The sequence below is a fragment of the Rutilus rutilus genome, assembly GCF_951802725.1.
Source record: "Rutilus rutilus genome assembly, chromosome: 8".
Classification (NCBI taxonomy): Eukaryota; Metazoa; Chordata; class Actinopteri; order Cypriniformes; family Leuciscidae; genus Rutilus; species Rutilus rutilus.
This window is the reverse complement of record NC_140222.1, coordinates 47,425,740-47,441,848: the sequence shown is the minus strand read 5'-3', so window position 1 is coordinate 47,441,848 and position 16,109 is coordinate 47,425,740. Positions and strand designations below refer to the sequence as shown.

At 38.8% G+C, this 16,109-nt stretch overlaps 1 protein-coding gene across 1 annotated transcript in view; it reads right to left on the bottom strand.

Moving 5' to 3' along the window:
- LOC311295562 (uncharacterized protein) overlaps positions 1-16,109 on the bottom strand; it is a 157,560-nt gene that overhangs the window by 127,910 nt on the left and 13,541 nt on the right. The window contains exon 2 of the mRNA XM_084417035.1: positions 3,367-3,426. Within this exon, the coding sequence (XP_084273161.1) occupies positions 3,367-3,426 (60 nt within the window). The remainder of the gene's footprint in view (positions 1-3,366; positions 3,427-16,109) is intronic.

Sequence of the window (16,109 nt, the reverse complement as noted above, 5' to 3'; positions counted from 1 at the left end):
CATATAGTCACAATTTTTTTACCTCGTATGTCCTGCAGCGTTACCAAGGAAAACATGACAATTTACTCAGTAAGTAAAGTGTAACTGTTCTGTAAAATTAAGCCTTGATTATTTCCATGGTATTACCAGAATTGTACCATATAACCTGATCATTCCCTTTTCCATAGTCACATATATTTTTTTTTTACCTCGTATGTCCTGCAACGTTACCAAGGAAAACATGACAATTTACTCAGTAAGTAAAGTGAAACTGTACTGTAAAATTAAGCCTTGTTTATTTCCATGGTATTACCAGAATTGTACCATATAACCTGATCATTCCCTTTTCCATAGTCACATATTTTTTTTATTTTACCTCATATGTCCTGCAACGTTACCAAGGAAAACATGACAATTTACTCAGTAAGTAAAGTGAAACTGTACTGTAAAAGGAAGCCTTGTTTATTTCCATGGTATTACCAGAATTGTACCATATAACCTGATCATTCCCCTTTTCCATATAGTCACAATTTTTTTACCTCGTATGTCCTGCAACGTTACCAAGGAAAACATGACAATTTACTCAGTAAGTAAAGTGTAACTGTTCTGTAAAATTAAGCCTTGATTATTTCCATGGTATTACCAGAATTGTACCATATAACCTGATCATTCCCTTTTCCATATAGTCACAATTTTTTTACCTCGTATGTCCTGCAACGTTACCAAGGAAAACATGACAATTTACTCAGTAAGTAAAGTGAAACTGTACTGTAAAAGGAAGCCTTGTTTATTTCCATGGTATTACCAGACTCTTACCACATCCTTTGCTACTGCTTAAACATTTTTGAAATCACAAACTTTTACCATGTGTGTTCTGCAACTTAACTAAAACATTCCAGCCTGGTCTCATTGTTAATACATAGTATTAACACGTAATTTTCAAAGATAGAAAACTACATAGGCTACAGTTATGAAGAAAAACAACATACGTGTAATCACAATAATTTATTTATTGCGAAAATGTCAAAACCGGTGTTGTGCCGAATTTCGACCCCCTGCCAAATTATTACCCCCCTCGTTGAAGTCAGTACCTGATTGCCTAATCCTAACCCCACCCCTAATCCTAACCCCACCCCCACAACTAATCCTAAACCTACCAATACTAGGGGGGTAATAATTTGGCAGGAGTCAAAATTCGGCACGACACCGGTACCAAAAGTCGTTCAAATTACGATGTGTTGCAGTCACAGTCCTCTCTTTCAGTATATAATAATTTTGAATGAGGTAACTTACAGAGCAGAATTTAAATGATTAATCCGGCTTCGCTCTGTGTGAAGGCGCGCGCTTCTCCATTTCAAATGTAGTTTACCGACTGAAATACGACATGTCGCAACAGGCGAGAGCCAATGAGCGTTTGATATCACTGCCGTAAAACATGTCGTAACGCTTCTTGAGGGCGCAATTTTTGAATTTGAATTCATCAACGAGCGCGGGTCCGCGGGATTTGACAGTTACAGACTGCGCTGTTGTTAAAGCCTGTGGAATGGAGATGAAGATCACTCACTGGATAAAGGGCTGAATTTGGATCTCTTTCTTGCAAACGTATGGATTCTAAAGATTTGGATTATATCAAGTAGGCTATAATAAAATTGATGTCTTTTGTGAATTTATGTTGGGTTTTGGTGTATTATTGTTCTATTGGAAAAAACGCATTTTGTGTCTCACTGTAAATAAACTAAATATTAAAATGGTTAAACGATTAAATAAGGTACTTTTAAGGTTTTAAAGTGTATTCTTGTTTAACTACATGTATGCTAATCCTCCGAAACGAGTTTGCAGCAGAAGGCACGAACAGAGCGAAATGTTATTAGTCTATTTCTTGAGTAAACTGCATAAATGCGACTGAAAACGTAATTGATAAGACATTTGAATGCAATAGAGTCAAAACATTAATGCCACGATTTTAATATGCATAAATAAGAATGCGTACAAATACGTTGGGATAGAGTTGTTCATACGTAAATAATACATGTTTTTGTGCTGTTAATGCAAACATTTTACGTTTTAGTGCTGAAAATACTATACGTTTCTGTGTGTATAAAACGTAAGTAAATGTACGTATGGTAGAATTACACTTTACGTAAAAATACACACGTATTCTCATGAGATCACGTTGAACATTCTCAGTAAGTAAAGTGAAACTGAAACGTTACTGTAAAAGGAAGCCTTTTTATTTCCATGGAATTACTGGGATCTTACCCTATAATCTGTAATAGGTACAGTTACGTAGCTATAACAGATTATAGGGTAAGATCCCAGTAATTCCATGGAAATAAAAAGGCTTCCTTTTACAGTACAGTTGCACTTTACTTACTGAGTAAATTGTCATGTTTTCCTTGGTAACGTTGCAGGACATACGAGGTAAAAAAATGTGACTATATGGAAAAGGGGAATGATCAGGTTATATGGTACAATTCTGGTAATACAATGGAAATAATCAAGGCTTAATTTTACAGAACAGTTACACTTTACTTACTGAGTAAATTGTCATGTTTTCCTTGGTAACGTTGCAGGACATACGAGGTAAAAAATTGTGACTATATGGAAAAGGGGAATGATCAGGTTATATGGTACAATTCCGGTAATACCATGGAAATAAACAAGGCTTCCTTTTACAGTACAGTTACACTTTACTTACTGAGTAAATTGTAAAAACATTTGCAAGAACATACCCAGTATTTAAGATGTGCCATGACATTAGGGAAAACTGTTCCTGCGGGGTAGTTACCAGGTAAGTGTAAGGTAAATTATTTGATAAACCCTCTATAAATGGGTGTAGCAATGAACAACAACTATGTAAGACAAGGTAATTTATTGGAAACTACGTCTTAATTTCAAGATAGTAATAAATAAACATGGACTGTTACCAACATAACCCTAGGATAACTACAAACCTAACTTGAATTGATGGGTAATACTGGAGGTGTTTCTAAAAATAGTCTGCCTACATTCTGAGGAAGTACACAATTAAATCGGAGTTATTACCAACCTAAACAGGTAACAAGTACACAGTACTTTGTTGAGTTGATATTTAACAGTGGTGTTTTTTTCCTGGTAGTTTCTCTAATCACCTTAAGTAATTACACACTAAAATACTATAATTTACCATATGCTTACCAGGTAAATACTTAGTAGTTAGTTTGTAGTTTCTCTGCATTTACATACTTGTTACCTGTGGTAATTACCAATAAACAACTATAACTTACCATATATTTACCAGGTAAATACCTAGTAATTAGGGGACTGTAAAAGGAAGGGTTACCCTTTTTTTCAGTTATTATAATTATTATATTGCTGTCACAACTATATACTGTTTTTTTACTTAACTTTTTTTGAGGTTCTTCTATTCCCTTGCTTTCTGGGGAGTCTCCAGTTGACTTCTCCTGACTTAGAAAAACAAACAAAAACAACTTTAAGGGTTTTTTGACAATTAATAAAAGTTGGGGATTTCTTTTAACTGTACTTGAGTTCTATAGCAACTTTACTGATTCCATTTCCATTGTTTTCATTTATTTTTTCCGATTACAAACTATTTTATATATATCCGTACCTGGCGTTTTTCTTTTTTTTTTCTCAAACATGGTGAGTCATCTCCTCTTATTGTCACTTGCACTTCATGTCACATGTTTAGCATAGCCTTCTCTGTCAGCACCAAAGGATTTATATATGATAAATGCAGGGAGATAGTCAGGCTAACGAAGAAGATTTCAGAACTAGAGACACGCGTCCAAACTTTAATTGAGGATAGTAAGAGTGCAAGGGCTTTAGATACTGCTTTGGAGTGAACTCTGTACATTGTTCGGTTCCGGCTGTAGAGCCCGTGCAGCAGGGCAACTGGGTGACCATGAGACGCTGTCGTCGCGGGACAAAACACCGCTCTTCCGTTCCGATTACCATAACATCAACCTTTATTTATTTATTTATACAGCCCTTTACAACACTCAAAGTGAACCAAAGTGCTTTCCAGGAAAAATAAAATAAAAAATAAAAACAAAATATATAATGACAACAATATAATGCCAAATATAATAATAATAATAATAATATATATATATATATATATATATATATATATACAATATATAATGCCACAAAGCAAAGTATATAAACAAAATGTATGCCACAAAGAAAACACAAAATGCCACAACAACTGCTATAAATTAAAAGCCAGTCTAAATAAATAAGTCTTAAGCTTAGCCTTAAAGAGGCCCAAGTCAGTGATTGTACGTATATCAGCAGGTAGCTTGTTCCAGAGGCTTGGCCCAGCTACAGAAAAAGCCCGGTCACCCCAGAGACTGTACCTTGTCCTTGGGGCTTCCAGCAAAAGTTGATTTGTTGGCATATGTTATGCCTGGCTATGATGGACCCAAGAGGCAGCATGTAGAGTGAAAATAAAACCGGTCCAAGAATAGAGCCTTGTGGCACCCCACAGGAGAGAGAAGTAGTAGAGGAGGACGAGTTTTCAATCACTACAGAAAAGGTTCTGTCAGTCAAATATGATGAGAACCACTGAAACGCAGTACCCTTAATGCCAAACATAGTGATTATGGCGAGACAGAAGGATTGCATGGTCCACTGTATCAAAGGCAGCCGTGAGATCGAGGAGCACTAAAATAACAGGGCTCTTGGCATCAACAAACCGGCCAATATCGTTTTACACCTTTAACAGTGCAGACTCAGTACTATGTCGCGATCTAAAACCTGATTGAAATTTCTCAAACAAAGAGTTATTTCTAAAAAAGATTGTAATTGTATAAAAACAACTTTTTCTAACACTTTTGAGAGAAAAGGCAGGTGAGAAACTGGTCTGAAATTAGACAAAACTGAGGGATCCAGGTTTGGTTTTTTAAGAAAAGGCCTAACCACAGCATGTTTAAACACAGCAGGGACAGATCCTGAGCTAAGACATTTATTAATAAAAACCAACAGGAAAGGCCCAACTGTGGTAAAAACCTCTTTTAACAAATTAGTTGGAACAAAGTCCAGGGGGCAATTTGTAATTTTCATTTTTTGCACTACTTCATTAACCCTCTGGGGTCCTTGAGATGTTCTGACATGCCCTGACATTTGTGTTTTTTTCAGTTGCTTATAAACATATCAATGGCCAAAAAAAATTACACTCTATTTAGCACAAACAGGACTACCATAATATGTGAGCCACATGTATGTACATGTTTTCATTTTTGAGAGAATAATGTTTATGCATGGTTATTGAAAAAACTAAAAATGAAAGTTTCTGAAATAAGGCCACAAAACACATACTAAATATGTGTCAATAAGACTTCTGAATAATGCATTTTTTAGCCTAGGGTTTTTTCTTCAAAATGATGTGAAAATCATTCACATAAAAAGATACATTGATTTAAGTTTTGTGAAACACTTTTAGTTTGGAAAGGCAATATGCGGATGGGGCGTGCATATTTAGTAGTTCACACCCCCTGCCCCTGCATACTTAATGAGTCATTAATTCAGGTGTGTCACCTATAGCTAACTTAAATATACAAGCTTCATAAAAATGATCATTCTAGAAGAAAATTTCAGATGGCATTTAGAGGCTTTTGCATCTGAACTCTTCATATATACACACACACACACACACACACACATATATATATATATATATACATACATACATACATACATACATACATACACACACACACACACATATATATATATATATATATATATATATATATATATATATATATATACACATACATACATACACACACGCATATATATATATATATATATATATATATATATATATATATATATATATATATATATATATATGTATATATTTATACACAAATATAAATTTTATTTATATTTTTTTATATATTTAATTTTATTTTTTACAAATTGTGCTTGCAGATTGTATAATATCCAAGGTAAACATGTCTAGTAATTGTGCAGTTAATTCTCATACTGTATTTTCAGTTTTGGAATATTTATCCTCTCCCCAAATTTGTTACTAATAAAACACAATAAAAATTATTTAAAGAAAAAAAATTATATTTACCTTTTAATAGTTTGTTTACATCTACCTTCTGAGGGACATTTTCCATTATTATTATTATTCCTCACAGCGCTGCGAGACGGTGTAAACAAGTAATGATCTGAAAAAACTTGTGTTTTCTCGAGCGTTCACAGGTTTGCGCCGTGGATTGCCTCAGTCAGACGCGGATACTGTGTTTGTTTTATTGGATATCAAAATTACAAAACAAAATACACACAAACATGTCTCTGCCTGATATACAACCACTGATAAACATAATCTGATTTAAAAAAAAAAAAAAAAAAAAAAAACTATATGAGTGCGGATTCAAACTCAGAACCTCTGACACGCTTGGCAAATGTTCTACCACTAGACCACTTGAGTTCACGTATTTACCCACGTGAAAACTCGGTGTTTACTCGGCGTGATCAATTCGCTCTTGAACATGCTGCCGTTCGTCTGAGTTACAATCTTCCTCTGAGGAAAAGCCAAGGTGAGTTATTCCTCGCTGTCCAGAATCATCTGAAGAGCGTCTTTACCGGAGAAACGCGCCATCCTCTCTAAACGCGATGAACTATCAGTGAATCTGGTCTGATGAAACTTCGTGTTTTCAAGGCATTGATCGGCGGGCGGGTGCGAAGCATAGATTACCTAAACTATTTACCATGTGAATAGCGCCGGGGGCGGGGCGGCCTCAGTTCATTATAGAGATAATTAGGCAGAAGGAAAAAACGGTACCTCTCCTTGCTTTCAAACGGATTACATAAGTTGAAAACATTTGTTTTTTATATTAATTACTTCATTTAAAAGAAGAGATTTCAAGCTTCATAAAGACATATCTCACGTGCCTGTGTGAGAAGTATTCGCTGAGTTATGATTCATTTTCGGACGCGTTTCAGAATGGACTACACTGGCAGAGAGAAGGCAGAACTCGCTCCGTGTTTATTTTTCTTAATTTGGCGAAAAGCACAACACTTTGTTTTTATTGTGAGTATACAGAAAAATAATACACATTTAACAGAATCGATTGATGTATAACACAAGCATATAAAATAAAAATTAATATTAGAATTTTGATTACTTTTTGCACTGATAAGGAAAAAAGCGATCAGATCACGCCGGCGTGATTGCCGACCCCTAAGGGTTAAAAAATGATAGTGAGACTGGTTCAAACTGTTCAAACACAGCAGAATGTGCTGCAGCGACAACTGAATCAGTTACAGAACTATTAGTCATGAGTTGTCTGACAGACTCCACTTTATTAATAAAAAAGTGAAGAAAATTCTCACAAGTGGAGACTGAGGCATCTGTCAGAGAACAAGTATGTGGGTTTATGACAGAATTAATTGTATTAAACATCACCCTTGGACAATGCCCACTATTAGTGATGATATTTGACAAATATTTAGATTTTGCTTCCTTTACAGCCCTTTGATAATCAAAAAGACAGCCCCTTAATATTTCCAAAGACACATGTAATTTGTCCTTCTTCCATCTCCGCTCTGCCTGTCTACAGCGCTGCCGAAGGGTGCGGGTGGCATCATTTATCCAGGGATCTGCTCTTAACTTAGGAGATCTGTGTTTGTAAGGAGCAATAACGTCTAAAATTTCAGAACAGGTGGAATTAAAAGATGAAAGCAGGCCATCAGGGCATATAGAAGAGACAGATTCACTAAGGGCATAAAGTTCAGAGTCCATAAAAGCAGCAGAAAATTCTTCAGCTGTTGAAGAAGTGAGAATACGACGATAACATGGCGAAGCAATAGACCTGCTGGCTACTGAAGACGGGACTGGAAATTCAACAATAATGGGGAAATGATCTGAGATAGCAGTCTCAGATATTTCAGTAAGGGATATAGAGAGCCCATGAGAAATAATAAGGTCCAAAGTGTGTCCAATAAGATGTGTGGGTCGATCCACCAATTGATGTAAATGGAAAGATGACAAAAGTTGTTTAAAATCATTGGCCAAGTGATCAGACGGACAACAAACATGGATATTAAAATCACCACAAATAAAAAGTTGGTCATACTTTGGGACAACATCAGCTAAAAATTCCGAAAACTCTTGAATAAAATTCTTATTGTATTTAGGTGGACGATAAACAACAGCACACAACACAGGGCGTGTAAACTCAATTAAAAATAGCTGTAGCTCAAAACAAGAATAATCATTTATAGATAAAAGTCGACATTTAAAATTGTCTTTAAAAACAGTAGCCACGCCTCCTCCACGCCCCGACACTCGCGGGGAGCTGAAAAAACAGCACCGAGGTGGGAGGAGCTCTGTAAAGGCACTGTTGTCACCTGGTTTAACCCAGGTTTCCGTCAACAAAATAAAATCCAAAGAGTGAGAAATAAAAAAATCTTTCAAAATGAAAGTTTTGTTAGTTATCGATCTAGTGTTGATCAAAGCAACACGTAATGTGTTGAGGCCAGATTGCTGGGAGATAACGTTACGTGCAAGCGGGCGAAGATTCTCCTTTACGGAATGCCGTTTGCAGATCCTTACGGGCCGTCGGCAAGCGTGTGTATACTCAGTGTCGGGAACAATGGGTCCAAGCCACCGGTAGCAGTATTCTGAGGAACACTTCACAGCGCAACCGTCGTACTTTCGATAGAGCGCCATGAGACTGCAAGGATCAGATGCCGAGGTCCGAGTCAGGTAGGCTCTTCTTAATCTGACAAGTCTACCGCCTCTCCGCCCACGCCGTCTGCTGCGCTTTCTGTAGCAGTTGATGGCAGGTAACAAGCGGGGCACATGCCACAGGTGTGAAGGTACGGATGACAGTAATGGTGGCGGCATATTAGACTGTCCACTAGAGCCACGAGTTGTAGGTTTAACCACATAATTCCTTATATTCAGAAGAGTCTGGCGATCATATACTAACAGTGGTGACACATTCTGTGCAAAATGTGACAAAATTACCAAACACAATAACACAGAGCAAAGGAAGACGGCCAGCCAAACACAGCGGCGCCATCTTCATGTCACAATTGAAACAATCATAAGCAGCTTGCTCTATATAGATTCTCCCTACTCAGTGAAACACCCACTGAGAATGATTGTGCCCTAGTTATTGGCGATTCTATTACACGGAACGTGAAAATAGAGACACCAGCCACCATAGTCACATGTTTGCCGGGAGCCAGGGCGCCTGACATCAAAGCAAATTTAAAAGTGCTGGCTAATGCTAATCGTAAATTCTCTAAGATCATTATTCATGTCAGCACTAATGATGTTCGACTCCGCCAGTCGGAGATCACCAAAATTAATATTAAAGAGGTGTGTGAACTCGCAAGTACGATGTCAAGGACTAATTTGCTCTGGCCCCCTTCCTGTTCGCAGGAGTGATGAGATAGTTAGTAGATTGTCCTCACTCAATGGCTGGCTGTCTAAGTGGTGTCCGCTTAATAATATAGAATTCATAGACAATTGGAAACATTTTTGGGGCAAACCTGACCTGTTGAAAAGAGATGGTATTCATCCCTCCTGGGATGGTGCTGCTCTTCTCTCTAGTAATATGGCACATAGTCTTAGAGCTCAAACATGACAATCTGGGGCTCAGGTCAGGAAGCAGACAGACTGGCTAAACCGACCGTCTGCTAGCGGCCTCGCGTCACCAAGGTCAGATCAGCCCATCATATAGAGCCTCTTTCACCTAGCTATCATCATATAGAGACTGTGTCTGTTCCCCGAATTAGGAAATACAAAACCTCCCAAACCCATTTAAGGGTAATAATTTAATTGATGTTCAACAAATAAAAAGCAGATATTATACAGATGAACAAATGATAAAGCTTGGGATGCTGAATATTCGATCGCTTACTCCAAAAGCACTCATTGTAAATGATATGATTTCAGATAATAACCTAGATGTGCTGTGTTTGACAGAAACCTGGCTAAAACCAAACGATTACATTACTTTAAATGAGTCCACCACACAAGATTACTGTTATAAACATGAACCTCGTCTGAAACACAAAGGGGGTGGTGTTGCTGTAATTTATAGTAATATTTTCAAAACCACTAAGAAATCTAGTGTCAAATGTAATTATTTTGAAGTGTTGGTGCTTAATATAAAAATATATAGGCAAGGCAAGGCAAGGCAAGTTTATTTATATAGCACATTTCATACACAATGGCAATTCAAAGTGCTTTACATAGAAGAAATTAAAATAATAAAAGAAATAAGAATAATTAAAACAGTTTAGAAAAATAAAATAAAATACAGTACAGTACAAACAGTCGGACGAACATTGGCACAGTGCTCATTCAGTAAATGCATAGCTAAACAGAAGTGTTTTGAGTCTGGATTTGAACATGACTACTGTAGGAGCACATCTGATCTCCTCTGGAAGCTGGTTCCAGCTGCGGCTGGCATAATAGCTAAAAGCAGACTCACCATGCTTAGAGTGAACCCTTGGTATTTCTAGCTGATATGATCCTAATGATCTGAGTGATCTGTTGGGTTTATATTCAGTGAGCATATCTGCAATGTATTGAGGTCCTAGGCCATTGAATGATTTATATACCAGTAATAATACTTTAAAATCAATCCTAAATTTAACTGGGAGCCAGTGTAAAGACCTGAGGACTGGTGTGATATGTTCATATTTTCTGGTTCTGCTCAGAATCCTGGCGGCAGCGTTCTGTATGAGCTGCAACTGTCTTATGGTCTTTTTGGGAAGTCCAGTGAGGAGTCCATTACAGTAATCCACCCTGCTGGTGATGAAAGCATGAACAAGTTTCTCTAAGTCTTGTCTGGAAACAAAGCATCTTATTCTTGCAATATTTTTCAGATGATAGTATGCTGATTTAGTTATAGCTTTGACATGACTACTGAAACTAAGGTCTGACTCTAGTGTCACACAAAGATTCCTGACTTGATTTTTAGTTGTTTGACCCCTAGAGTGAAGGTATGCATTCACCTTGAGAACTTCATCTTTGTTTCCAAACGCAATGACTTCAGTTTTGTCTTTGTTTAACTGAAGAAAGTTTTGACACATCCAACTGTTGACTTCATCAATGCATTGGCACAGGGAGTCAATGGGGCTGTAATCGTTAGGCGATAGGGCTAAGTAGAGCTGTGTGTCGTCTGCATAGCTGTGGTAAGCAATTTGGTTCTTTCTCATTATTTGGCTCATTGGGAGCATATACAGGTTGAACAGGAGTGGCGCAAGAATTGAGCCTTGAGGGACTCCGCATGTCATGGATGTCCACTCAGACTTATGATCTCCTATACTCACATAATAACCTCTCCCATCTAAGTATGACCTGAACCATTTTAGGACTATCCCAGAAATCCCTACCCAGTTTTCCAGCCTGTCAAGAAGTATGTTGTGATCGACAGTGTCAAATGCAGCACTGAGGTCGAGTAGCACCAGCACTGATAATTTGCCAAAATCAGTATTTAAGCGAATATCGTTTATTATCTTTATGAGCGCTGTCTCTGTGCTGTGGTGCGGTCGGAAACCAGATTGAAAATTGTCAAAGGATCCATTCAAGCTCAAGAATTTGTTCAGCTGATTGAAGACAACTTTTTCAATGATCTTGCCTATGAAAGGAAGATTTGAGATCGGTCTATAGTTGCTTAATATGGTCTTATCCAGATTGCTCTTTTTCAGGAGGGGCTTGACAACTGCAGTTTTCAGGGAGTTTGGAAAACTCCCAGAGAGAAGTGAAGCATTTACCACTTCTAGAAGATCTGCTTCTAAACTGTTTAACACACTTTTGAAAAAAGATGTGGGAAGTGTGTCAAGAGCGCATGTTGATGTTTTAAGGTGCTGTACGGTTTCTTCCAAAATTTTGCCATCAATTTCTTTGAAATCAGACATCGTAACTACTTTCTCAGGTGGATTGATCTGTCTGACCCCAGCGTAACTCAAGGATGTGCTGATCACCTTTCTGATATTCTTGATTTTCTCAGAGAAGAAAGAAGCAAACTCACTGCACTTGCTGTCTGAGAGCATTTCACTGGGAATCTGGCTTGGGGGGTTTGTCAGTCTCTCTACAATAGCAAAAAGAGTGTGTGTGTTGTTTAAATTGCTGTTTATAATATTTGAGAAGAAAGTCTGTCTAGCTTTGCCTAGTTCCATTTTGAAAGCATGGATGCTGTCTTTGTAGATGTTATAATGGACTACAAGTTTTGTCTTCCGCCACATGCGCTCAGCTTTTCTGCATTGTCTTTTCATATTTTGCACTGCTGTTGAGTTTCTCCAAGGTGCTTTTTGTCTGCCACTCTTCTTCCTGACTTTCACAGGAGCAATATCATCAATTACACCTTTAACTTTTGAGTTAAAAGAAACAAGGAGAAAATCAACAGAGTCTGCAGATATGCTTGGTATTAAAGATATAGCCTTCATAAATAGGACACCAGTGTTCTCATTTAAGCATCTCTTCTTGACAGACACAGATCTCGCTTCAGTGGCAGGAGAGATCTATATATCAAAGAAAATACAGAAATGATCAGACAGTGCTACATCCTTAATAACAATCAATGAAATGTTTAGACCCTTACTGATAAGTAAATCTAGAGTGTGTCCACGATTGTGTGTGGGTCCATGTACATGCTTAGCCTGGGTGCCAGCCCGAACCCCGCCCACAATATTTTTTGGTCGGGAAGTTCGGTCTGGACTCGCTCCGTTGAGGAGCTATTATGCCCGAACAAAAATTGTTCGGACCAATCAAATTGTCAGGGCGGGCTTTATACGATGATGGACAGATAAGCAACGGTAACGTCATCATCCACGTCATCAACGAGCGCTTGGGTTGAATTCAAATGACTGCCGCTGAAGAATTGAGATTTCACGAGTTCACGCTTACAAATAAGTCAGATAGAATAAATGCATATTTGGCGTGCTGTCTGAGGAGAGGCTTCGGGCTCGGTATTCGGCCCGAACCCAAAGTACTCCCCCCGTATTCCTGGCTGTGGAAGAACAAGCCAAGAGTGAGTGCAGGGATGCTGAAAACTGTCATGTTAGGTGAGTTGACCGAGTGAATAAATATATGCTTTCCTCTCATGCTGATAGACGGTTGATTGGATTGATTATTTGAATGTGCTCCTCCTGAAATTTGTTTATAAAACATCATGTGTAGATTCCGCCATTGCGTCTGTTATAGAAGATATCGACAGCGCATTAATTTTAAAAGAGGAACAGAGAACCGCGATCGGAAACATGAATGAAAAACATACGTCACTTACTCCGTTGCTCTGATTGGTTGTAGGTCTATCCAATTGAGTGCAGAGGAATTTTTTTTCCTGGTTCGGTTGAAACACGCCCCATAATCAAAGCTCAATGGAGAAGTATCAGACTCACATTCTGACTAGAATTGAGTATGACGACGTCAGGCTAGTACATGCTGAGTCAGATCAAAAGTTTTTAGAACAGTTTTGATTTCTTTTGCCATATTGTTTTCTGCATTATCTATGTGGATGTTAAAATCTCCAGCAATGGCAAAACAGTCAAACTCTGAGGTAATTGTTGATAACAGTTCTGTAAAGTCCTCAGCAAAGGCTGGAGAGTATTTTGGAGGCCTGTAAATAATGATAAGTAAAATGCGTGGAGCACCTTTTAACACAGTACCCAGATATTCGAAAGACAAGTAATTCCCAAATGATATTTGCTTACATTGATAGATATCTTTAAAAAGAGCAGCTAGACCCCCACCTCTCTTAACAGCTCTGCAGACACTCATAAAAGTAAAGTTAGGAGGGGCTGCTTCATTGAGGATTGTTGCACTGTAGCTGTCTTCTAGCCAGGTTTCATTTAGAAGCATAAAATCTAGGTTGTTTGTGGTTATTAAGTCATTGACTAGAAGTGATTTATTTTTAAGTGAACGAATGTTTAAAAGTGCTAACTTAACAGTCTTACTTTTTGTCCCCACATCAATCTTACTTTGACGTGTAATAGGCACCAGATTAGTTAGGTTTGCTGTACGGCTATTGAAGGCCTTAAACTTTCTTTCTTGTGATAGAACAGCAATAGAGAAATATACAGGCACACTGGGTTCCCGCTTGTTCTGTAAACATTTGAGAAAGTTACTGTTATCAGAGCGGGCACCCGACACATATCACTGAGAGCTGGTATCAGTTGTTTTTGGTTCACCTCGAGCAGATGGAGGAGGGTGTGGGCCCTGGCGTTGTGGCAGAGGCCGAAGAGCTCTCACAGGAGGGGGAGGTCGAGCTGGGCCCGCAGGCTTTGGTGGTAGCGGTGCCTGTCGTTTTTTGGTTGGTATCTGGGGGCTTGCAGCAAAAGAGTGGGATAGTTTGGTTCCAGCATGCACCAGTTCTTCCATTCTCTGTGAGAAGCACAGTAGTGGCGATGCTGGGGAGAGAGAAAAGGTGTCTGGTGAAAGGGGCTGTTGCTCTGGTGTTATTGGAGGCTGTGATATGCTGTCCTGGCTTCCCTGGCTATTTTCCAGGAAGTCGTCCTTGGGTGCTGAATCTTGGAGCAGCTCTAATATGTCTGTCTGTGGTGAGCTCTGTGGGCAGGGCTCAGCTGAGATTGAGTCCGTGAGCAGAGGTTGTTGTGGCGGAGTGGTGTTATCATTGTCCTTGTGTGATATGTCAACCGCATGTCCATTTTGCTGCTGAAGTGAAGTCCTGTGGTCATTCATACTGTGTCCAGGTGTGTGTGTGCCATTCAGATTGAGTGGATTGGCACACATTGCAGAAGGATGATTGAGGGAGAAGTAGAAATTGTCCTTTAACACTCTTGAACCAAGTTTGTTTGGGTGACGGCCATCCCGATGAAAAAGTTGTCTCTGACTCCAGAAAAGATTGAAATTGTCAATGAAGTTTACTCCTTTTATATTGCAGGTTTTTTGCAGCCATGTATTTAGCCCAAGCAACCGTGAAAACCTGTTTGTTCCTCTTGCTGGGAGTGGTCCACTGATGAATGTTTGAACTTTCAGTCTTTTAAGTGTTTCAAAAAGTTCATTGAAATCCTTCTTAAGGAGTTCTGACTGCTCTTTATGAATATCATTCTTCCCCACATGAATTATGAGTCGATTTGCAGTCTTATGTTTCATCAGAATGTTCTGAAGTTCCCTGTTTATATCAGAGGTTGTTGCTTGTGGAAGGCAGCACGTAGTTGTATCCCTGCCGCTAATGTTTCTGATTATGGAGTCCCCCACTATCAGAGTCCTGGGCTCGGCTGCGCTCTGAGCTGAGTGCCGCTGTCTGCTCGACCTCGAGCGCCAGTTAGCATCAGTGTTAGCTACTGGCCCATTCAGTCTGTGTTCGATCACTTTCATCACATTTGGGGATTCCTCATTTACATTCATTACTACTTCAAATCTGTTCTCAAGATGTATAGGCAGTGGTAGGAGACCAGTGTTTGCAATCCTTGTCAGAGCTGTATCTGGGGTAGAGCATGCTACTGCGGCAATATGTGAGGCTCGTGACAATCTGATGTCTCGAGTGCCTTTGGGTCTCGCTCCCTGTTTGTGCCATCGATTAGTAAGTCGATCGGCTTGTTTCTCTACCTGTCGAGGAGCACTAGTTTCATGGGACTCACCGGTTGTATGCTGAGGGTGTCCATGACGAAGCTCTGTTGTGTGCTTCGTCTGGTTTGGTGGTCCCGTAAGTAACTTTGTTTCTAGAACTGCAATCCTTTGTAAAAGTCTATGGCAGTTAGTGCAGCAAGTAGATTCTTGAACCTGAAGAGGCATTTTCTCTCTTATCCTTATGAATGTAGGCAGTTGTGTTTTCCTTTCCCGGTATGTAAGCTGGTCGGGTAAAAGAATTCTGCGTTTTTGTAGTAATCCAAACTTTGTTGTCTGAGCACTGTGCTGATTTGCTGAATTTAAAATTAGGTGATAAAAGGAACTAAAATATAAAAATATAGGAGATAAAATGTAAAAGCGATAGAGCAAAGCGCGGAGCAGTAAGCAAGAGCGTCCGAACAGTAGCTGAGCAGGAAGTGCTCATATAGTGTAAATTATAAATAACGTTCTCAGATCATTTTCTAGTCTCTTGTAAACTTCATTTAGCCAAGGCTGCAAAGCCGACTCCGTGTTTCAAATATGTTAGACCTATTACTTCTGCCACTATAGATTGCTT